At 32.8% G+C, this 22,845-nt stretch overlaps 4 protein-coding genes across 4 annotated transcripts; 3 read left to right on the top strand and 1 right to left on the bottom strand.

Moving 5' to 3' along the window:
- Nucleotides 1–5,082: 5,082 nt before the first annotated feature.
- On the top strand, nucleotides 5,083–9,645 carry LOC123921710 (acetyl-CoA acetyltransferase, cytosolic 1). The gene is made up of 13 exons (XM_045974362.1): nucleotides 5,083–5,254; nucleotides 5,658–5,725; nucleotides 5,930–6,028; nucleotides 6,116–6,289; nucleotides 6,393–6,498; nucleotides 6,580–6,718; nucleotides 6,801–6,944; nucleotides 7,332–7,417; nucleotides 7,984–8,083; nucleotides 8,181–8,291; nucleotides 8,408–8,449; nucleotides 8,634–8,720; nucleotides 9,193–9,645. The coding sequence occupies exons 2-13, from the start codon at nucleotides 5,677–5,679 to the stop codon at nucleotides 9,280–9,282; spliced, it is 1,227 nt and encodes a 408-aa protein (XP_045830318.1). The 5' UTR covers nucleotides 5,083–5,254; nucleotides 5,658–5,676; the 3' UTR covers nucleotides 9,283–9,645.
- A 638-nt stretch (nucleotides 9,646–10,283) lies between these two features.
- LOC123923603 lies at nucleotides 10,284–10,815 on the top strand. The gene has a single exon (XM_045976295.1). The coding sequence runs from the start codon at nucleotides 10,374–10,376 to the stop codon at nucleotides 10,590–10,592; it is 219 nt and encodes a 72-aa protein (XP_045832251.1). The 5' UTR covers nucleotides 10,284–10,373; the 3' UTR covers nucleotides 10,593–10,815.
- Nucleotides 10,816–14,529: 3,714 nt separating this feature from the next.
- On the top strand, nucleotides 14,530–18,206 carry LOC123882471 (protein NOI4-like). The gene is made up of 3 exons (XM_045931329.1): nucleotides 14,530–14,784; nucleotides 15,030–15,224; nucleotides 17,940–18,206. Exons 1-3 carry the CDS (start codon nucleotides 14,779–14,781, stop codon nucleotides 17,976–17,978), a joined length of 240 nt encoding a protein of 79 aa, XP_045787285.1. The 5' UTR covers nucleotides 14,530–14,778; the 3' UTR covers nucleotides 17,979–18,206.
- A 446-nt stretch (nucleotides 18,207–18,652) lies between these two features.
- Nucleotides 18,653–21,502, bottom strand: LOC123881524 (transmembrane emp24 domain-containing protein p24beta2-like). Its single transcript, XM_045930232.1, has 5 exons — nucleotides 21,213–21,502; nucleotides 20,871–21,083; nucleotides 19,933–20,119; nucleotides 19,688–19,795; nucleotides 18,653–18,998 (listed from the first exon to the last, which is right to left on the bottom strand). The coding sequence occupies exons 2-5, from the start codon at nucleotides 21,081–21,083 to the stop codon at nucleotides 18,865–18,867; spliced, it is 642 nt and encodes a 213-aa protein (XP_045786188.1). The 5' UTR covers nucleotides 21,213–21,502; the 3' UTR covers nucleotides 18,653–18,864.
- Nucleotides 21,503–22,845: the final 1,343 nt, after the last annotated feature.

Below are 22,845 nucleotides of genomic sequence, written 5' to 3'. Positions count from 1 at the left end.
CATGACATGATAAAATGATAGTTGTTTATTAAATAATCATGTAAAACTATTTTACACCGTCGGTGCATCTCAATTAAACTCATAATGTATTATACTGCACTCTTCAATTCATTCATATAACAGCGCTTCAAAATATTGGGACGTGTTTTTTGTTTTGTTGCAAAAATTTCAAACTAATGTAACTCTTGTGCGCAAACGATAGAGATAATTGAAATTTGTTTAAACAGTTCATCTTTCTTTAAAAAAATATATTTTTTCACATGTGAATTTAATCTCAAACTGAATATAATTTTCTTCTAAATAATAAAAGAAAAAATTATTGGGGGTAAATTACCAACATCAAAAACTCGCTCCTTCCTCTTTTTCTCCCTTGTCAGGTGGTGGAGGGGATTTGGGATAGTTGGACTCCATCAAAAGTGGTGGTGTTTTCTTGACAAACTTTACTTGGACGCCTTCCGACTAGAGTAAATTAAACGAATGATCACATTTTCTTGTTATGTTCCTTCGCTTGAAATATTTGGGTGGAAATTTATAAGTGGTTTGGGCTATTGGAGTATTGTATGATTGGTGCAATGTTTCTCTCTTTCTTTGGGGCCCTCAAGGGGGCCAATAAGAGACAAAAAGGGGGTTGTGAAGATTTGGAAGGCGGTGATATGGGTGATTTGGAGAGCTAGGAACGGTGTTATCTTTGCTCAAAAACTCCATGTGTTGTCCAAGAGGTCGTCGAAAAGATACACAATTACTACTCTAAAATCCGACTACTAAATAAGCAAAATCTGATCAAAATAGGAATCGAACTCGTATTTCCAAACAATTTGTCTTAATTTCCATTAATCATTGTGCATCCTTTCACATTTTAATTGAACATGAAGTAGATATCTTAGAGTATCGATTTTTCTTACACAAGGATGATCTTGCCATTAAAACTCATTGAAACTTCCTCCAACAAAGGCCAGCCATCTCCTAAAGATTACTACAACATACCATCCATTTGTGTAACAAAAATTTAAAATACAATCTTGATTAGAGTTTGTTTAAATGATTAAAATTTTATTAATATTTTAAGTTCCTTAATGCATTATACATTGTCCAATTTGGATTGTGTTGTCCTTGTTAGACTGCCTAGGTGCTTTTTTCACATGATGCACATCAGTAGATTTAATTGGTGGCGCAGAGGCTGCACGTGTGGTGTCAAATGTGTACTGTATCTGATAAATAAAAAATTCTTAGTGTGCATCGCATGCAAAAGCCATTCTATATTTAATTATTTATTTGTTGTATATATGCCTTTTATTTTTGACCAATTAGCACATTAAAATTTCATTGTTGTACAATTTAAAAAACATGTAGAAAATAAAGTGTCAAAAAACAACGACTATCAATTTTCATGCAATTACCCTGATTAGAATAATTGTAAAAAAAAATTACCCTGATAGAATACAGTGCCTATTAAATTTCATGCAAGTTCTTGACAAAAAAATTCATGCAGGTTGGCCGTCCTATATTTAACTATTACAAGTATTACATATTTTTCTTATTTATTTTTATCAAATACTGCTCTCAGATTCCGTTTAATCTGTAAAATACAAGTACTGAACATAATAATACATGACAGAATAGTGCAGGACAAAGATTACGGTATTGAATAAATTTTATCTTGTACGATGATTGGTGAACAAAATGTTATTTTTGTATTTTAGAAAAGTTGGCCCTTAGTTTGTCCAGTTTCAAAAATAGAATCAAATACAGCACAATTAAAATTGTTCTATCTAATTTCTTATTTTTTAGAAGATCAAAAGCATCATCGATAATAAATGTAAACCTCCTGTCCTTATTTTGGTATTCTTTTAAATACATATATCACTTACCAATTTAGTATAATTTTCATACGTCCACCTTAGACTTAGAGTCTAGTGACCGGCTTTGGTAACGTTTTATGTTAATTTTTAAATTCAATTTCAAGTTGTCACTCTTCTCTCATGTACAGGGACGGATCCAGACATAAAAAATTGGTGTGGCTAAAATTAAACATTTATAATATAATTTTGAAATTGATGTCGTACCACCATTTTTGGCTCATCAAAATCACTTGGATAAATTAAGCTCAACTATTCTCAATAATTTTTCACATCTAAAGATCCAAAATGACAATGAGGGACTCAAATTTGGTGAGTGGTGGCTATGGGGAGGGTGGGCGATGTTAAGAAATACGATGATAATTATTCACATCTAAAGCTTCAAATGACAATGATTTATTTATGAGTAATATTGGTAGGTGTGTTAAGGGACGATTTGTAACGTTAATTAGTTAATGCCCCAATATGAAACTCATAAATAGTTAAGGGACCAATTGTCCAATTTAACCTTTTTTTTATGAGTCATGCTAAACAGTACTTGGGGGCACTTGTTAAACATATTAAAAGAGGAAATCAAAGATAAAATTAATATTGAAAAGATAATTTTGTGATAGTTTATTTTTAAAGTATTAAACACACAAAATACAAGATAAAATTTTCTTAGTAATATATTTAACTAGTATCCGAAGACAATATTTAACACAATATATATCTATATATATATATTTATAAAAAAAAAATATCAAAATATCTGGTGTGGCTTTAGCCACACCATGCCCCTTAGTGCATCCGTCCCTGCTCATGTAAGTAATAAGTATGTGCGACACTAGGCCACTCATCTAAAAATGATCAACATATATTTGTTTTGTTCCAATCCCAATACTAGTCTGCTTAAAAAATAAAAATAAAAACCAATATATACTAGTCCGTTATTTTGGTAAGGATTTTGTTTTTCTTAAGTATGTAGTTAGAGATTCGATTTTTCTGATGAAAATTAGTCATTATTATTGGTGATGGAAACTTCATATCAATATCATGATAACAAAAAAAATTATAAAACAACAAATCAACATTCAAATAAAAAAGAGTATATATATAATATAACACAAAAATAAACCGAAAACAAATATCATAAGAGAGCCCCCCTATAAAAATAAATTAAAAATGACTATTATTTCCAGATACGACCCTAAACACACAACTCATGAAATAGAGTTGTTGAAAACCTTCGTAGAAAAAATGACTATGCTCTTTATGAGATGGTCCAACCTATCAACACACCATTCATAGATTGTGACTACCATTTATCTTAACCAAAAGAGTGGTGTGATTAACCTATTGGGTGAGGAATTTAATTAAAAAAAATATTATCGGAAATAATTTGAGATTATATTAATTATAACCTAAACGACTAATGTATTATGTTGTTTTTATTTTTGTTCAGCAGCCTCAGAAGATGACACTTCATTAACGGTCGATGTCGGAATGTTTGACATTTATTATTAATCATGGTACGTTTTTCAACCGTTATTTCAACAATTAACGTCAAGGTTGCGAGATCCGCCCTATTCATGGCTTTGGCTTTGGCTCTGCGCTTAAGATTATATATACCTTTCCCGTACAGAAGAATCGTGTATTCTATTCTTACTTTCTAAAATTTCTCACTCTAGACAAATATTGACTCGAGCGTTGAAGTATGGTACAAAATTCACCACTATACGAAAGAGACATATATCACGACTGTTCTAATCAGGCAAGGTCAATAAAAATGACTAAAATTTAAATAGACAATCCAAATGATGAGCAAACCATTAATAAAATAGACAGTGGCAAAAACCTTCATAAAATAAAAAATGACTATTCTCTTATGAGATGGTCCAACTAGTCAACACACCAATAAAAAATAGCTCGTAATCAATATTTTGTTAAGAAGTTTCACATCAGTTGTGAGATGACTTGAATATATACCTATAAAGTAGAGGCAATTCTCATCGTACTAGCCGATTTTGTAAGGTTAAATTACGTTCAACTTTCAATTATAAGACATTTGTCTTAGCCAAAAGACTGACGATTAAGACATTTATTGAGAACTCAATTAAAAAACATTAAATTATTTGAAAAATTTTGAGTTTGAATTCAAATTAAAATGATCATTATTAAGAGCTCACATGCTCTAAACATGGAATTCCAAATTACTAAGATCTCTATATTTTGAAAAGGGTTTGATCTTATTAGGATCATGATCGACCGCGTCTGGTAGTGCTCCTCTCCCGTTTCGGTGAATGGGATGAAATTTTGTACCTGTAGGTGTTCCGACGCTCAAGTTAGTAAGAAGTGAAGTAAGATTTTAAGAATGAAATAGAATGTACCTGACTCCTATGCGTGAGATGAGTATATATATCCTCTAGCGTTGTACCAAGACCCTTAATGAGCACGTTAATGTTATTAAGTGGCTTAATTTTGAATATACTCATTTTTTAGTACTTAACTGGACCTCACATGTACAGATCACTCATTTATAGTTTTTTAATAGTATTACATAATAAGTACTAAATCCCTCAAATCTAACATCTCTTAAAAAGTTCTAAATGGATTATACAAATAACTCTAGATCATTATAAATGGGAACCATATAAAAACAATATAAGTACCAATACTTATTGTAGAACGAGTTAGACACTCATTTTTGTTTTGCTCCAGGTACCTATTAGATACTAATACATGGTCTAAATACTCATCATTCTGATGTCATACGTTACGATACGCGCAATTCATCGTTCATTGACTTGAATCACGGGACTTGTGCTGCTCCACAAGTTGGACCTTACTTGACGGTTGGCGAAATAAACCTCCTCAGTTATTTGGTCTTAGGTCCAGTCTAGAACAGGATTACCAAAAAATTAATAACATGCTAGTAAATAGTTTTTGTTTTTTTTGGGACAGAATGCTAGTAAATAAATTGGAATTGAGAGTTTACTGTGAAATAGAAAAAGAAAACAAAGAATAGTAGTTGGGTTCTGGATCAGAATTAGCTGACTTTATTGCGGGAAAGTCACGGTGACTTTGGATGAATGTGGTCCGTTTGATGAATCTGGTACTATAAAACATGCCATGTTTTGCAGCATCAGATTCATCTGACAGACTATATTCAACAAAAGTGATGGTGCCTTTCCCTCACTAAAATCAGCTAATCCATTACTGATCCGTTGTTGAGTTCTTAGTTTGTGGGCGTGAAGTGAATAATAGTTTTTGATTTCATTGGTTCCGTCGAAGAAATGTGCGTGTATCTCGTGGCGTGTCCCACATGGCACTATATAAACAAACATTCATTCATTCATCTTCACTCTTCACTCTCTTCCCTCCTTCGTTTTCTTCTTTCAACCACAACAAACCTTACGGTAACCCCTTTCTTCTTCTTTCTCTTCTTAGATCTGTCTTTTCTTTAGCTTCATTATCATAATATTATTAACATTTTATGCTAGATCTTTATTATTATTATTATCAACTTTCTCATTTCTCTCATATTTCAATTCCGAATAATTGAAATGTTAGTTGTTACTTTGTTAGATTATTTTTTTTTCCTCTTTCGTCCGGAGTGAACCTGATACCTCCAACTGCTATTAACCAAACAGGTTTTGGGAAAAATAAAATTTAGACAAAGAGGTTTAATAATAAGTATATTATTACACTTCTAATTGTGTGTTTAGTAACTCGTCGAATCAACTCGTCCATATATGAATTTAGTTCTTAATTGTTTATGTCTTAGCTTGTTAATTCAATTTATTATGTTTTCAATTACAGATTCAATTCTCATCTATCAATGGCTCCAACAGCATCAGCAGCATCTTCAGACACTATAAAGCCTCTAGGTCTTTATTCAAACTTTTTGGCTTTATATTAGATATATTGAAATTTTGTTGTCCTTGCATAGCATTTATCTGATTCATTCAAACTTTAGGTTATTATGTATATTTGTTCATGTAATCCATCAGGGTTATTATGTATATTAGTATCTTTTACTTGAAAATTGTTATTATGTATATTAGTCGATCTTATCAGTTTGTTTTGTACAGATGTTTGCATTGTTGGTGTTGCGCGTACACCAATGGGTGGGTTTCTTGGTTCTCTTTCATCTGTACCTGCTACCAAGCTAGGATCTATAGCTATTGAAGGTAATTATGTTAACCTGTGTCACTTCTTATTGCATTGTATTTGAAGCTTATTGAAGATATGCTTATCTCTTTTTTGTTGATATGTAGCCGCTCTTAAAAGGGCTAATGTTGATCCATCACTTGTGCAAGAAGTATTCTTTGGGAATGTCCTTAGTGCTAATTTGGGGCAAGCTCCTGCCAGACAAGCTGCTCTTGGAGCAGGACTATCTCAATCAGTAGTCTGCACTACTGTTAACAAAGTCTGTGCATCAGGAATGAAAGGTATGTAATGTATTATAAACAAAGAATTCTTTTTGTATCTTTTAATTTTTTTATTTTTTCAATGTAAGAACAAGGTTAATAAATATTTTCTGGTCAACTGCAGCTACAATGCTCGCTGCGCAGAGTATTCAATTGGGCATAAATGATGTTGTTGTGGCTGGTGGTATGGAAAACATGTCTAGTGTACCTAAATACCTGGCGGAAGCAAGGTCGATATTGACATTTATTTTACAGTTTTTTTAAGATTAGTTCTTTTGTTGAAATAAACTGATTCAACGCTAAAAGTTCAGGAAAGGATCCCGTCTTGGACATGATTCACTAGTTGATGGGATGTTGAAAGATGGTTTGTGGGATGTCTATAAGGATGTTGGTATGGGAGTGTGCGCTGAACTCTGTGCAGAGAACCATTCAATATCAAGAGAAGACCAGGTATTTTAGGATTGATTTCTGTTCAGATAGGTTTTGGCTCAGTCATTCTATTATACTTTTGCTGATGTATGTTTTTGTACAGGACAATTATGCAGTTCAGAGTTTTGAACGTGGAATTTCTGCCCAAGAAAATGGTTACTTTGAGTGGGAAATCACTCCGGTTGAAGTGTCTGGTGGAAGAGGAAGACCATCAACAATTGTTGACAAGGACGAGGGCCTAGGAAAGGTAATCAGCCAAATAACTTGAACCATGGCAATACTCATTTTTCTGTACATACGACGGACCTACAAAATACATATCTATAGAATCCTTATGTATATTAAGTAATCTAAGTTTTCAAAGTATTAAAAGTTTGTTAAAAGAATGTAGGTTTTCTCAGCATGAGAATATAGGTCTTGCATGAGTCTCATGTATAAATAACTCAATGCCTGCTAATGTAAGCAATCAATCAAGAGTAGGATCGTAGTTTTTTTTTCTCCATATAAAGAAAATTTACAGCTATGGTACTTTTATTTCCTAATTTTGTAACTTATTATAATCATTAATTTTGTTTAATCTTGCCTTTTAATTTATACCAACACATTTTTATATTTTTTCCTTTTTCTATCCCAGTTTGATGCTGCCAAGTTACGGAAACTCCGACCAAGCTTCAAGGAGACTGGAGGTTCTGTTACTGCCGGCAATGCTTCCAGCATAAGGTTGATATATATTGTTAAATTTTCTCAACAGCCTCAACTTTTTCCTATGTCTTTTTTCTGCCTAACTTTTTGTACTTGGATGCTCTTGTTAATTTTTTTTGTTATAAAATACATGGTCTAAAACATGATTCACCGGAGTAGTTCGATGTTAACTTATTATTGAGAGTTGAGTGAATGAATGAGTTGGGAAAAGAAGCAGATACAAAATTGTTGTAATATTGGCAATGAGTAGTTTATCAATTTGAGTGAGTAATCACACAGTTTGATGTAGTACTCAGATATACATATTGAAAATTATAGTAATGGAATGGAAGACTACATGTAAAGCTACTACTAACACTTTCAAGAAGCACTAGCATAGAATGCGATGATGCAGACAATTTTTTCCCCTAAATCCTTAGCTGCAATGGAATTACTGTTTGAAACTTGAAGTCAGTTAGAGAGCTAAATTTTGAGTTTCCATCAGTTTGTGTTCTTTAACGCTATTAACTGATATAGATTTCTTGTAAGTTTAATTTAACATGAGCCCTGGTTTTTAATGAAAATGATAATGTTCTTGATGACAGTGATGGAGCTGCTGCATTAGTTTTAGTGAGTGGAGAGAAGGCATTGAAGCTTGGGCTTCAAGTCATTGCAAAAATCTCTGGATATGCTGATGCTGCTCAGGTACATAAAACATTTAAATTAAACTACACCTTCACATTACCTGTAGTGTTTTATATGTTGGTAGTGACTTTATGCTCATATGATGTGATCTGTACAGGAGCCAGAGTTATTTACGACAGCTCCAGCCCTTGCCATCCCCAAAGCGATCGGCAATGCAAGGTTGGAGAGTTCACAGATTGATTTTTATGAAATTAATGAAGCCTTTGCGGTAGGACTCCATGCCAAACTTTTAATTGTAGTAGATTGTCAATTTATGGCAACATGAGTTCTAATTATTATTTTTTTTATAAGCATGAGTTCTAATTCTTTGATTTCTGTCTGTAGGTTGTGGCTCTTGCAAATCAGAAACTTCTTGCACTAAATTCGGTGAGTTTTATCCCTTCTTGCATTCTGTTGTAGGGGCCCTGCCCCTTTTTGTGCCGTGGAAAGTATAAAATTTGTCTAGTCCATATTCGGCTCTAAACTTCTGTTTTTTCCTTTTACTCAAAATGAGTATTATTTTGCAGGACAAAGTTTATTCCTTTACTCAATTACTCCTATTATTTTGCAGGAAAAAGTTAATGTACATGGTGGAGCTGTATCATTGGGTCATCCTCTTGGTTGCAGTGGTGCCCGTATCCTGGTGACACTTTTAGGGGTATGTTCAGTTTATAACTTTGACTATTTCACAATATATATTATCACATCGATAGACTGTTACTCCAAATATAGTGTTTGAAGAAGAAATGGCGGTGCTACTGCTACTGGTTTGCTCTTAAATTCTTTGTTTAATCATATAAACTCATTGTGTTTTTTCAAAAAATAAAACTTATTATGCTTAGTTATTCGAGTGTCCATAATTTAAAATAACAGTAATTGAGTTATTTTATTATATTATGCTATAATTTCATTTTAAAAAATGATGATTTTGATAATCAAGTGAGAGGAGTTTGTTGTGAAAGTGAAAAGAGCAAATTTTGATGATTTGGTACACATATGATCATATGAAATTTTACATGGTCATTATGTTATATTTAAGTAACTTTGATTGTGATTGTTCATGTATGATGTCATCCATAATATTGAATGTTCCTTTCGATTCAATTAGTCTAAAAGTCACTGCATTACAGGTACTGAGGCAGAAAAATGGAAAATACGGTGTTGGTGGTGTTTGCAATGGAGGAGGTGGTGCATCTGCCCTTGTAGTGGAGCTCCTGTGAAAGTAATTCATATTCGGTTGTTGTTGTTGTTTTAGAGCCAGCGTTTGTGCAATGTTCAAATATTGATGCAAGTGTGCGTGCAAATTTCAAATTTTTTACAAGGACAAAAGGAAAGAGTGGAAACATTTGGCGATATAGCTCTTAGATTTAAGTCTCAGATCTTAGTAGCAAAGTAGACATTTAAATTTTCATTTCTCTGTAATAAGTTGCTGGTGTACATTGTTGTGGGATGAATAATTCTTCAAACCTCTTATTCGGACACAAGATTACACATATCAGTGTGCTTTGCAAGAATATTGTGTTTAAAACTGAAATGATCCAAAATAAATAATGAAAATAAGCAAGCTGTGATTGATATTGTTACCACTTATTATTGCTCTGGTTTAAATACATTCAACAAAATAATATACTAATCATAAGTAACACGTAGTAAGGGGAATAAACTAAGCATTCTAATATAATTTCTTTAGTCATTACAAATTAAGTATGTGTTCATCACCACTTGCCCAACCGTTGTGCTTACAGAGCTCATCTCAACATATAATAAAAGCTTTGGTGGAAATGTTTGTAAGTGTAATTCAGTTGATAGTTGCATGAAATATTAAGTGAGTTTGGCCACCAAAGTGTTTGATGATGAAAATTTTTGGGGGATATCTGCAATGCAAGACTGGCAGCTGAGTTTTTTATGGACTGGCAGCTAAGTTAATAAAGGAAATTTGTGAAATAGCCAGCTAATTTGTGAGACTGCACATGGATGGTTAAAAAATGAATAAATTTCTGACCAAACATACGTAAAACAAAAGTCACATTAAAAGCAGAGGAACATTTTAGAAGTACAGTTCTTGTGGGACACAGATATGTCCAAAAAAACACTATTGTGGGACATAAAAAGTGACCGTTAAAAACTTGAACGTTAGGCCATTATTACAACACAAATCTTTCTTTCTAGACAGAATCTAGAAACTTGGCTTCCACTATATAAATATTCTCTCCCTCTCTTAATTTTCTAAGAAAACAAACATATTCTTTTGTTTAATTCAAATAAGATAAGTAAGCTTAGAAAAAGAAAAGGCAAGAAGAAGAAAATTAAGATGGGAATGGTAGTGGTGATTTCTCTTCCTTTTATATTCTTTTGTTTAATTCTTGGTTTTGGTTGTTACTTCTTTGGAAGAGCTAGAGGAAGACGTGAAGTATTCACCAACCCTCAAGTTTATGGTATGCCAACTCCGCCACCAGGCGCTCCAATTGCAAATACCTTCCCTTCACCTCCTCAGCCTCATTCCAAACCAAACTTTGCTTCCAATGTTTGAGTTCAACTCATAGCAAATTGCATATATATATTTGTACTATAATCTTTAGTATGTGTCTCAATTTTTTCTATGTATCGCAGTAATTGTTGAGTCTTTGATTTGTGGTCCAATTTGGCTGTTGTATTAAGAGTCCAATTAAGATTCATTAATTTCATTTTATTCATTTGTATGCTGCTTTAGCGAATTGAAAGTATAATCACATTATTGCCTTTCAACTTGTGAATTTAATTTTGCTCACTTAGGTTTTGAATTAAGTTTAATAGAGCAAACAGATTCATTTATCAACATTGTCATTACGCTGCTGCCTAATTGGATAGTAGTAATATAAAATCAACATAGATTGATTCTAATCAAAATATGGGAGTTCCTCAATGCCAAATGAAAAGGAGCATAATAGATCGATATGAACATCATAAGCTCTCCCGTAATAAACCCGGTTGTTGCCGCTAAAATCCTAAATTGTGTAATTCTAATAAGAGGTACTTAGAGTTACCACATTTGGTGTCGGACACACCTATGAAACAAAAAGGGTTGTTGCCCACATTAGAATTGCAGGGGTTGGAAAAAGTAATCAAAATATGGGAGATGCCTAAAAAATTTAGCCATCTTGCTCGCAACGAGTGACTTGATTTATTATAGTACTATGTGATTTTACATTTGAGTTATTATGTGTAAATTTTACTAAAAATTCTTGATAAATTTGGTGATAATCGTTGACTTTATATATAAAAAAAATGTTTATCAAAAAATAAAAATGTTGATTTTAACATAAAAATGTAATTCAATTACCTTTTAGTGAAAGAAATCATAATTTTTTTCTGATATGAACTACATAATAGAGATTTTTTTTTAATTTTTTTTTTATAAAACTACATAATAGAGAATAAGAGTTTGTACATTTTATTTTAACATATAAATATGCCTATGATGATTTAATCCAACTTTAAAAAAAAATAAAAAAATTTAACATATAAATAAAAAAGAGAGTAATGCAATTTTAGTTCTAATCATAAAAACAAAAGAGTGTGCTTGACAAAAGAAAAGAAGAGTGTAATATGAACCCGAATTTGCTCCACATACCTACCGTCTATACTTCAGCTATATTGTTCACTTATGAAAGAGATAAATACAAATGAAAAGTTAATTAAGTTCACTTATCTATCACATAAAAAATGAGTTTCACTAATCTATCACAAAATGGATGAGTTAGGGTATGGTTGGCAAAATATATTTTTGAGCTTATAGCTTTTTTACTCATGATTAAAAAAAAAAAACTTGTTTAGTAAATGACATTGTCTTATGAACTTTAATAATAAAAATCCTTGACAAAAAAAAATTATCATTTTTTCCTTTCAATTTTATCTTTATCATCTTACTTTAATAAAAATGATCAAAAATATAGATTATCTACTACTATAATTCAACAACTAATTTTATCCAAAACTTTAAATTCAATTGAATAACACAACTCTATTCAGATTGATCGTCAATATTATGATGTTTAAATAACACGATATTATTTAAATCGTAATTATCAGAGATATTTTTGAAGTGACTGAGATTCTGATGTAGGAGGATTTCTTCTGTATTTTATTATTTTAGTTAGATTTAGTTTTATTATATTTTAGGTTGATTCCTTATTTTTATATTTCACCTAGGTTAGTTATTTTTATATTTTAGGTAGATTTGTAATTTTTATTTAGCTAGGTTTGTTATTTTTATTTTTACAATCTTTTAGGAGATTTGTTAATTTTATTTTTCACTCCTATTTAAGCTAAATTATTGTAGCCTTGAAGGCAGTTTTTTGATTCAATAAAATTATTCGAGTTTTATCTCAACTTTCGGTGGACTCCGAAACCCTATTTTGACAAGTTTGTGTTTGCGGCTTGTCTTTATCCATTAGGTTTAGCGTTTTGCTAACCTAGCGCTTCCATACTGCGTCAGTTGGTATCAGAGCAGGTTTCTCCTGTTCTTGTTCTAACGTGATCAGATGGGAGATCAACCGGTGACGAAAGCAGAGTTTTACGGTGCCATGACGGCTTTAACCGCGGCCATCACAGCTCTGACAACACAGGTGACAACGTTATCCAACAACAACCGAAACTACAACAGCAATAGAAACAATAACAACAACAGAAACGGCGACAACAACCGCAACAACCCATCTACTAATGACTCGAGTTCTGAGGATGAGGAAGTTGTGTCCGAAAAGGGAGGTGAAGAGAATCCAACTAGGATAAAAAAAATTGTCTTGTGCAAGTCTGGCGATCCACAACTTGATGTCGACCTACCTGTGGCGGCTCCGTCTAAGCCAGATGTATTTGTGCGAAATCCGGCAACAACCTCACCGCCACTAGAACCTCCGGACACTAGGATGACTTCCATCTCAGCAAAACCGCCGCATCACAGCCGTCACATTGAACTCAAGGATTTGCTTATAGATCGGGTTCAATTCGGGTTTTACCTTAAATCTTATGGTTTAGGCACTAGCTCAAACCTGTTAACTGAGTTGGGTCAAATACCCTTTTGTGATAAATTTCAAATTATGTGTTCTATCTTTGAGCAATGGAACCCCGGTGGTTATTTGGATGTGTTGACACGAGACAGGTCCTCTCACTTAATTCAATGGGATCCAGGAGGGTGGTCTCTTGTTCATTGGAGGAGTCAACCTGCAAAGGAAGCTCTTTATCAAGACGAGAACTCGGGGTCGAGTTCTTTTGAGGTAGAGGAGTCTGATGTAGGAGGATTTCTTCTGTATTTTATTATTTTAGTTAGATTTAGTTTTATTATATTTTAGGTTGATTCCTTATTTTTATATTTCACCTAGGTTAGTTATTTTTATATTTTAGGTAGATTTGTAATTTTTATTTAGCTAGGTTTGTTATTTTTATTTTTACAATCTTTTAGGAGATTTGTTAATTTTATTTTTCACTCCTATTTAAGCTAAATTATTGTAGCCTTGAAGGCAGTTTTTTGATTCAATAAAATTATTCGAGTTTTATCTCAACTTTCGGTGGACTCCGAAACCCTATTTTGACAAGTTTGTGTTTGCGGCTTGTCTTTATCCATTAGGTTTAGCGTTTTGCTAACCTAGCGCTTCCGTACTGCGTCAGATTCAAATATCAGATTCTACGTTTCTCCGCACTTAAATGTATGAGTCTTACCAATAGGCAGTGGCGGTACTAGGGTGGGGCTGAGGGTGGCCACGGCCCTCCCCCACCCCAAAAAGATAATTTTTTTATAGGTGTAATATTAATTCAAATATATTATTGATGATTTTAAGAAATTTTATACACGTATTTGTACAAATATTAATGTAAATATTTGTTTAGAGTTTATTTTTAATAACTATAAGAAACTCAACATATATATTAGTTCAAAGTATTAGTGCAAATATTAGTTTATATTCTATTAGTTTATACACGTAGAGTATTATTTTTAAGTTATATAGTTTAATTTTATAATAATGAACTTTGATTTTGTTCGTCCAAAAATAACGCATACCTAATTGAATTTATAATATTGAGTAAAATTAACTGAACCAACCTATATAAATAGTTTATGGGTTCGATCCTAAGCATTGTAAACCAAAAAAAATAAAATGTATATAAATATGAACATCACATCTTATTTGCTTAAAAAAAAATCTTATTTGAAGACAAATTTGACCAACATATATTTTTACACTATATATTTTTATATATAATATTATTTTCGTATTTAATTTGTATATTAAAAAAAAATGGCCCCCCCAAATTATTTTTTCTGGTTCCGCCACTGCCAATAGGTTATTTGACAAAAAAAAATGATATTATTGGCGACACAATAAGTTTCATGGAGGTCGTGTTTGATTTTTTTCTCTTACACAAGCAAACTCAAGACATTTTATTGATAATAATATTGTGAATACAACTCGGAATAACATCGAGGTCGTGTTTGGTTGCATGACAGAAAATAGTGTAGTAGAATTTGACAAACTATAGGGCCCACCAAAGATGTGATTGGCATAATAGGTCGGGCCCACTCTTCTCTTCCTTGAAAAACGGAGGATCTCATACAGTTTTGGCCAGCCAGCCAGACAGACAGACAACAGACAGACAGAATCACAAATCATCATCCTCCTTCTTCTTCTCCTCCTCCTGCTCTTCTCTTCTCCTCCTGTTCATCACCATCACCATCACCAACTATGGCGGTATGTTTCCATTTCTTGCAATTATATTCCATTACATCATGATTCATGATTTTAATATATGTTTCTAAACATTGATTTGGATATCACTATAAGAAATTTGATTTTTGGCAGCGCCTTTTTTTGTTACAAGTCGGTAGTTTTTGCCAACGACTTATATTTGTTGAGGATTTGTTTCAATATATCTTATATTAGATGTAAATGTAATAATATTAATGATTTATTTTGAATATGAATTTCATTAACAGGAGAAGGGTATACCATTGCCAAAGTTTGGTGAATGGGATGTGAATGACCCAGCATCAGCTGAGGGATATACAGTTATATTCAACAAAGCTAGGAATGAGAAGAAGACAGGTGCTAAGATTGATTCACCACCAAAGGATAATCATAAAAACAAATACAAGAATGAAGTTGTTCTTGGCAAACCCCCTCAACATTCTGTATGTTCTTTCTTAATTATTTATTCTCCAATTTCCCTTATATATCTATCTTGAGATAATTAAACATATATAATTTAATATACTTCATTTTTAAGTAGTTTTAAACTATGATGCACCGACAATTCTTGGATTAGACATGTCCCGATGTCACACAGGCGTTGGTCGATATCGATATGACACTTATAATTACATTGAATTATGTTATTTTTTTCAAATTATTATCGGTGTCGACGTGTCGGTATTTGTATCTGTGTTTGTGATTCATAGGTTGTAAACCTTTAGGCATTAGGTTCATGGGTTAGCTCTCTTGTATATCCAACATTTTCCCATTCATAGTCGATGTGAGACTCAACAGTATATTCGTATATCTTTCCCTTACATTCAATGTCTTTTTGTGATGTATGATTCGGTATTTGGGTTGAGACTCGTAATATATAGATCCCTAAATTTTGGCTGTTGATAGATCTTAATGGCATTGATTTGCCCATGGATTGGATCCCGGCCTAGTGTGATAAATGATAATGTCACAAATTGTTCAAGGAGAAAGGGTTTTATTGAAATGGTTGAGAATAGGAGAGTGATTTCTCATCCAAGGGTTTTCCCCTTCAACAAACTTCATAAATTTTCATAACGGAACCTTTCTACTAATGTTTTCTATTTTTCAAATCGCATCTCCTCTAACTAACTACCTATTCTAACCAAGCCTAATTACTCAATTTCCCTTTAAGCTAATAGATAACCATTGATTTTGTTGTGAATATATCATGGTAGTCAATCTCGGGCGATCCCAGTGGGATCTCGGTGGAGCGGCGCGGAGCGGCGCGGAGCGGAGCTTTGCCGGGACGGGATGGGATGGAGCGGCACAACTAAGCTTCTTGGCGCGATCCCAGCAGGTTCCCAGTGGACCGGAGCGGATCCCGGGTTGCCATCCCGGGTTAGGACTGAGATTTTGTTTTCATGGGTTTTAAAGGGCATTTTTGAAATCTCACTCATTTTAGTAAGGGTAAAATTGGTTTTTTACCTTTAAAATTGTTACTCCTGACTAAACCCTAGCCGCAATTCATTCATTCTCTCACGCGTATCGTACTCTCTTCTCTCGCTCTCACGATCCAAACTTTGATGATGAACTTGAGTTTTAATTTTTAGTTACTTTATTAATCTAAGTATTGGAGACTTGACTTTTGCATATATATTTTGCTTGACTTTTGTTGGTAATTTTTAGTTACTTTATGACGAAGAAGGTGTTGTAGACTTGAGATTTGTGTTTTGAATTTTTAATTTATGAATGTTTTATGGATTTTGAGATGTTTGTTTAATTTTACATTAATTATATGTTTATAGTATTATTTATGTAATTTATAAATAAATAAAAAAATAGCGGCATCCCGGCCATCCCGCACTCCGGGATGCCGCTATCCCAATTTTGGGGCTGGCCGCTCCGCGATCCGGGATTAACTACTATGAATATATGTAGGCATACATGTTTGTATTTGCTATTGATCAATATTCTTGCCTTTTCTCATCATCATTCTTATTCTAGATCCACATCCACAGCCCGTGGAGGTTTCACTGTTTTGGTTACTAGAGGGTAGAGACAGTTGATTGTTCACTATTGTATGTGGTTGAAATGCTCGTTCTGTAAGACGATGAGAAAAGTTGTGTGTTGACCAACCAGTGAACATGCCTTTCATATAAACCTAATTACCCATCTATAAGGGATGTTCTCTCATCAACTTTTGAAGAATTAAGGGAACAGTATCAATTTTATGTATCTCTACTATAAAGAAAAGTAGCAGCTTTTTGTCCTTCTAAATGTAAGTGTTGTATATAGCCGGTCATTCTGCTAGGTACACGGCACTGCAAGTGCTATATTTGTGATGTACTCGTATGCATGTCTACTGCGTTGTGTGACATTACCGCAACACCATGCCCCAACACTCTTCTCTTATTTCGGATAACATCTCCCAATTTTTTTTGAAATTCACTTTGACCATGTTTCAGCCAACCGACATCCCAACCTCCAACACAATCAAGTTCCCCACCTCTAGCCTGACCGCTTGGAGTGCTTTGCCCATTTGTCCTGCCACCATAACTTCAATTTTCCGGCCACTTTCACAATTGTACACAAAATACCGTATACGCCATCCAATCAATCATTCAGACTTTTATGCATACCTTTATCAAGAACTTATGTAATTGTGTTTGACCTTTACTCCTTTATATGGTAACCCTTACTTGATGTCATGATATGAAAGACAAAGTACTTGATCATATTATCAGTATCTTGTCATATAATCCATTGCTCCTGCACTGGTTCATGCCGGACAACTGATAACGTTGTTGATCTTTCCTTGTTCTGTCCAGGACAGTCATCCGTTGCACTTGTTCGGGGATTTGATAAGGCCTTTGTGGCTATTATCCAGTAATTGTCTTGGTGAACTGTGTTGATCATATTACTAACTTCTGAATGAAATTTTGAATTGGATATTGAGAATTTTTAGATATAAAACAATTCATGTACGCTCTATTTACAACTTAAACTTTAGGGTATATCAGAGTTTATATGTGGGATTTAGCTATTCAGACTTTAGAGTTTGGACCGATTTTGTACCAGGAAAGCATATATTCAATGCTTGAAATGTCGTGATAAATTTTGAAATCGACTGCTTTGTTCCCTTTGTGTATTGATTTGTCCATCTTTTTGAATTATTGCAGAAAAAATGGTTTTGCTGCGTCGCATCTGCAGAACCATGAGAAGGCTTTTGAACTCAACATAATAATTTCAGGAAGTCTGGAGCTTCATTAAAGCTATGATGGGTACCGCTGGAATCTTTGAGCTTGGAGGAAATAATAATTAGGAAACATATATTACATTATATTTATGATATCTGGTGAATTATCACTGGAATTTTTTGGCTCGACATTTGTTCGATTCAAACTGGCAGTTTTTCAATTCAAGTTTTTTATCGAGTCATACTTCTCTATATTTTGCTTACGGTGGTGTTTGTGTGTCTATCTACTTAATTTTGAAGCCTTATATTTTATATTTCATGTTGGTATAACTGTTTTATAACGGAGTTTACACTCAACTTATAACTCGTGGTTCACCTCCTCTTCCGATGCATTCTTTGCCACCTCTAGAGGTTCGCTGAAAACAAAATTGATTACATTCTCAATGACCAAAGAGATTACATCAATCTTAATAGCTGGTCTCCCACACACTGTATTTATCGATGGAACATCTTTTCATACATTTAACAATAGTTTTTGAAATTTGGTCAAAAAATAAGTTTTTGATTAACTGCGACACACATCTAATGATCTAAATAGAAGAGAACTATCGTTTTCCTCCTCAAGAATATATCGATTTCTTTTAATCCGTTGAAAGGAAAGTTCACACCAAAAAAACGAGTAAGATGATAATAGGATGAGCAGAAGTAATCTTAGGCCTACATGGGCACTCATTTTGTATTTCTTTTTCTCGGAAATCAACTGTAATTAACAATAAACAACATCTTTCCACAAGTATATTGAGTAAAGTGCACAACCAATATAAATATCCATGTGATAACCAATAAAAAAGGAGTTTAAAATAACATTGGCATCCGTAATGTCACAGTTCTCGGAACACGTCCTAACTCTAAACTCTAGAGGTTCCCAACTTTCGCTCAAACAAGCGCCGCAGAAGATAAACTTGTAGTGCACTAGCTCCGATCAGTGCTGCTGATTCAAAGATTGCCTTGTGTATTGCTCTTCGGCTCATCCCATCATTCACTGCATTCCAAACAAGAGACATTATATCATTGCATTTGCATTCAAAAAAAGGCAATAGAGAAAACAAGTTTATGGCTTTAATCAATTAAAACGGATTCATGTATTCTTCCATAGTTCATTCATCTATGAAACGATTCAGGAAAATATAAAGGAAAGAGATTCCAACATCATCATGAGATGGGAGGCGTTGGAGTAGGTCAAAATTTGGGTCATTTGACTCAAATGGTTTAATGAGATTCAGATAACTATGAATTATTCGAAAAAACCAGATTTCAGATCCTAGCTAAAATAATCCCTAGCCAAGCTTTACTTACTTCACATCTAAACTTCGGATTACCAAGGCCCTTTTCCCTAGGAATCGGATGGTTAGACCCCCAATAAAACAAGTCAACTTCGTTCACAAAGTAAAGCAAGCAGTGAACACTCTCAAGAAATACAAAAAGATGTTCTTAACCGATCGATCGTATGGTGTGGGAGGCTGGCAGCTGAATATAACTAAGATGATTGCAGATTGGGACAGGAAGTTCTACTAAATGGTACCAAGAATCTAAAACCAGATGGCATATATAAACCAAGTGATTATCTTTAACATGAATAATGAGTAAAACCATATTTGGTATGCATAAAGGATTTTACTTGCCGAAAAATGTAAAGTTTTTGATGATTAGAAAGTAAACTTCAAATAATACCTATTGCTTGACGGTCAGTCTGTGCTTCTAACCAATGTTGTTCAAACTGAATATTATAAAGAGCTTCCTCCAACTTCGCTATTTGCTCCAACAAAGGGTTGAAATGCTCTGCGTTCAATCAAAAAGTTTCATTCAATGATAGTTCTCACATTAGATTTTTATGCAACTAAAAAAGTAAAAACAAATAACCACATGCAAGAGAAGTGTGACCAACATACAAGATTTCTATTATAAAGAGTCATTACCGTCTTTTGCATGTTGCTCGAAGTAAGAGAAGTGACCAACGTGCACATCAAAATCGATAGTCTCGTGATAAGGAGACTTGTTGGTGAAACAGAACTTATGAACCCCTGATTTGTGAGCCACAAATTCAAACTTTTCACCGGTCTTGTCACGATAATCTTGAATTTGTTCACCAGCAGGCCCCTTTACCTGAAATTCTCACATTGTCGTGTAATGAGATTCCAACATCATCAATTATATTAAGGAAAGAAAAAATATATTTCTCTAGAACTAGTACTTATAAATGTCGATTTGTATGGATTCTTAAAGATATATATGTCAAAAGATTTGAGTGGAAAGTAGCACATGAATACACAAATAGATGCCTAAATGTGGATCATTCATATTTCTAATCGTAATAAAGGTAATATGGAAAATATAAACTCCTAGACATAAGGGCATTTTCTAACCATGAAGTTATCTCCTAACTATCAATATAAGCTTCGCACGATGTTTGACCCGCATTCACTTAGCTATGTGATTTAAAACGGCTCGCAATATCTAGAAAAAAGATCAATAGATTCTTCTATCTCCCTTAGGTACAATTTACTAGTATTCATGTGATTGTGAAATTCTCGTAGTTCTATTCCTTCCTTCCTCGAGTAGCTTACAAGCAACTCAAAATATTTTTAACCTTAAGAAGTGAACAAAAAGAAGTAAACTTTGACTTCTCAATTCTCATACTTCCCCATCAAAATCTCAAAATTAAGGTAAATCAAATGACAATTAAATCATTAGTGTAACGAGTTTTTACACTCAGATTACTAGAAATTTTTTACTTTTATCATAATCACCTCTAAAGTAAAACACATGATTAATTGTGAACGTGAAAATTAAACTCTATAAAGTAATAGAGGTTACATACATTGAATGAAATTAAGAATGAAAAAACAAAACATACCACAAGATCAACACCTTCATTACCATAATGCCAAGGAGAATCAGCCTTAATAACAACGAAAGAAACATGAACAGTGTCACCCTCGTACTTAACATCATGTGAAAAACACTCATCTCTATCTATCACAAATCTGATCCCTTCTGTTTCTTTCAACAACAACCCAATTATAACAAACATCATAACATAACTATGTCTCAATGACAACAACCCCATCTGCACCAAAAACAAAATTAATTTCAATAATTATTAATTTAAATCACAAAACTTCTATTAAACCCCAAAAAAAAAAACTATTAAAAAAATAATAATCAAGAAAATCAAGAGAGATAGATAGATACATACCTTTGTTTCTTGGATTCAGTTTTCTGAGATTAAGAGAAGAATAATAAGAATTATGAAAGAAATATTTTAGACAGAACAATGGTGAAGAAGAACAAGAAGGGTTTTTTAATTTCAACGAAGTGTTTTTTTTTGTGTGTGTTTGGTTTTGTAATTTTTTTGGTAAACTAGAAACGGTGTCGTTTGGTATTAGTCATGTGACGGTGTGTGATTGGACTGTGCAGCTCATTGAGCCAATAAGAATTTGACACGTCAGATATGTTTCAAACACATTTGTATTGTACTTGTGATCGTGTACAAGTAAGTAACAACTGCAAACAAAGCATAAGATATGGGTTCATCAATTCGTGTTTCAAATGTGGGTAACCCGGTTGGATGAATCGGGTATCAAAAGTCAAACAATTACTATTTTTTTTTTGAAACATCAAACAAACAATTACTATTTGAAAAATTAAATTTATATATAATAATATTTTATTTTATTTTTTTGAAAAAATTTGTATAATTTCCCCTTTTTGGCTTTTTTTTTTTACATTGAAGTAGAGGATCGAACCTTGTGCATATTATTTCAACTTCCTCATCACTAGACTAAATCTAATGAATTTCTTTTTAATATATGTCCATTTATAGTATGTGTAATTTTTAATCATTACTTTTTATGTTTTTTTTGAGGCAATACTACTTTTTATGTTTTTTTACACTCTATGTTAAGTTGTATAAAACTAAAAAAATTCCCTTCTGGGAAAAATTGTTCTAATTCTTTATTGTGAAATATGTATATTTTTTAAAATTAATTTTAGTCAATAATACTTAAAAATTAGTTCTATCGATAATTAAATATATAATCATACAAGTATAATATATTATTTAAATCATTTTTTTTTTCCATAAGCAAGAATTTGGTGAGTGGTGACTAATGCAAGAATTGATCCCCCCCTCACAAAAGAGTGAAGAATCAAATTCGTTCGAATTAACTTAATCTCAAAATTTCACTACAAAAAAAATTGGATTTATTGGCAGAAATTATCCCTCGCTGAGTGCTATTTTCCACCGGTAAGTGTTAATTTAGTGGTAGAACAGGTCTGCCACTAAAACGTTTGCCAATAAATTTTGTGGCGGAAATATCTGCCAGTAAATCTGTTAGAATGTGTGTGTCAGGAAGGCTGCAGATTGCTGGATGTAGTGGCGGAAAAATCCGCCAGTATGTGACTGTCAGTAAAACAGATTTAGTGGCGGACGTTTCTACCACAAAGTCAGTCGATGAATTTTTAATATTTTGTGGCGAAATAATCCGTCAGTTAAACAGTCACAATTTAAAAAAGAAAAAACAAATAAAATTAATGTTGTGACTGAATATTCCGCCACTAAACGAGTCGTTTAAAAAAAATATTAATTACGTTTTATTTCATTATAATAATTATATTTCTATATCCCAAATTTTATAAATATATTAATTAAAAACAAAAATTTAAATTCAACATAAAAAAATTAAAAATATTACATATTTAAATAAATGTCATACCACATAAAATATAATTTTGTTTTTTTTATAAAGACATAAAAATATAAAACTAATATATAATAGAATAAGAACCAAATTTTGTTCCACCAACAAGCAACAAAATAGGAACTACAG

The sequence above is a fragment of the Trifolium pratense genome, linkage group LG4, assembly GCF_020283565.1.
Source record: "Trifolium pratense cultivar HEN17-A07 linkage group LG4, ARS_RC_1.1, whole genome shotgun sequence".
Taxonomy (NCBI): domain Eukaryota; kingdom Viridiplantae; phylum Streptophyta; class Magnoliopsida; order Fabales; family Fabaceae; genus Trifolium; species Trifolium pratense.
The sequence above is the reverse complement of the archived record's forward strand: the minus strand, read 5'-3'. Positions and strand labels throughout refer to the sequence as shown.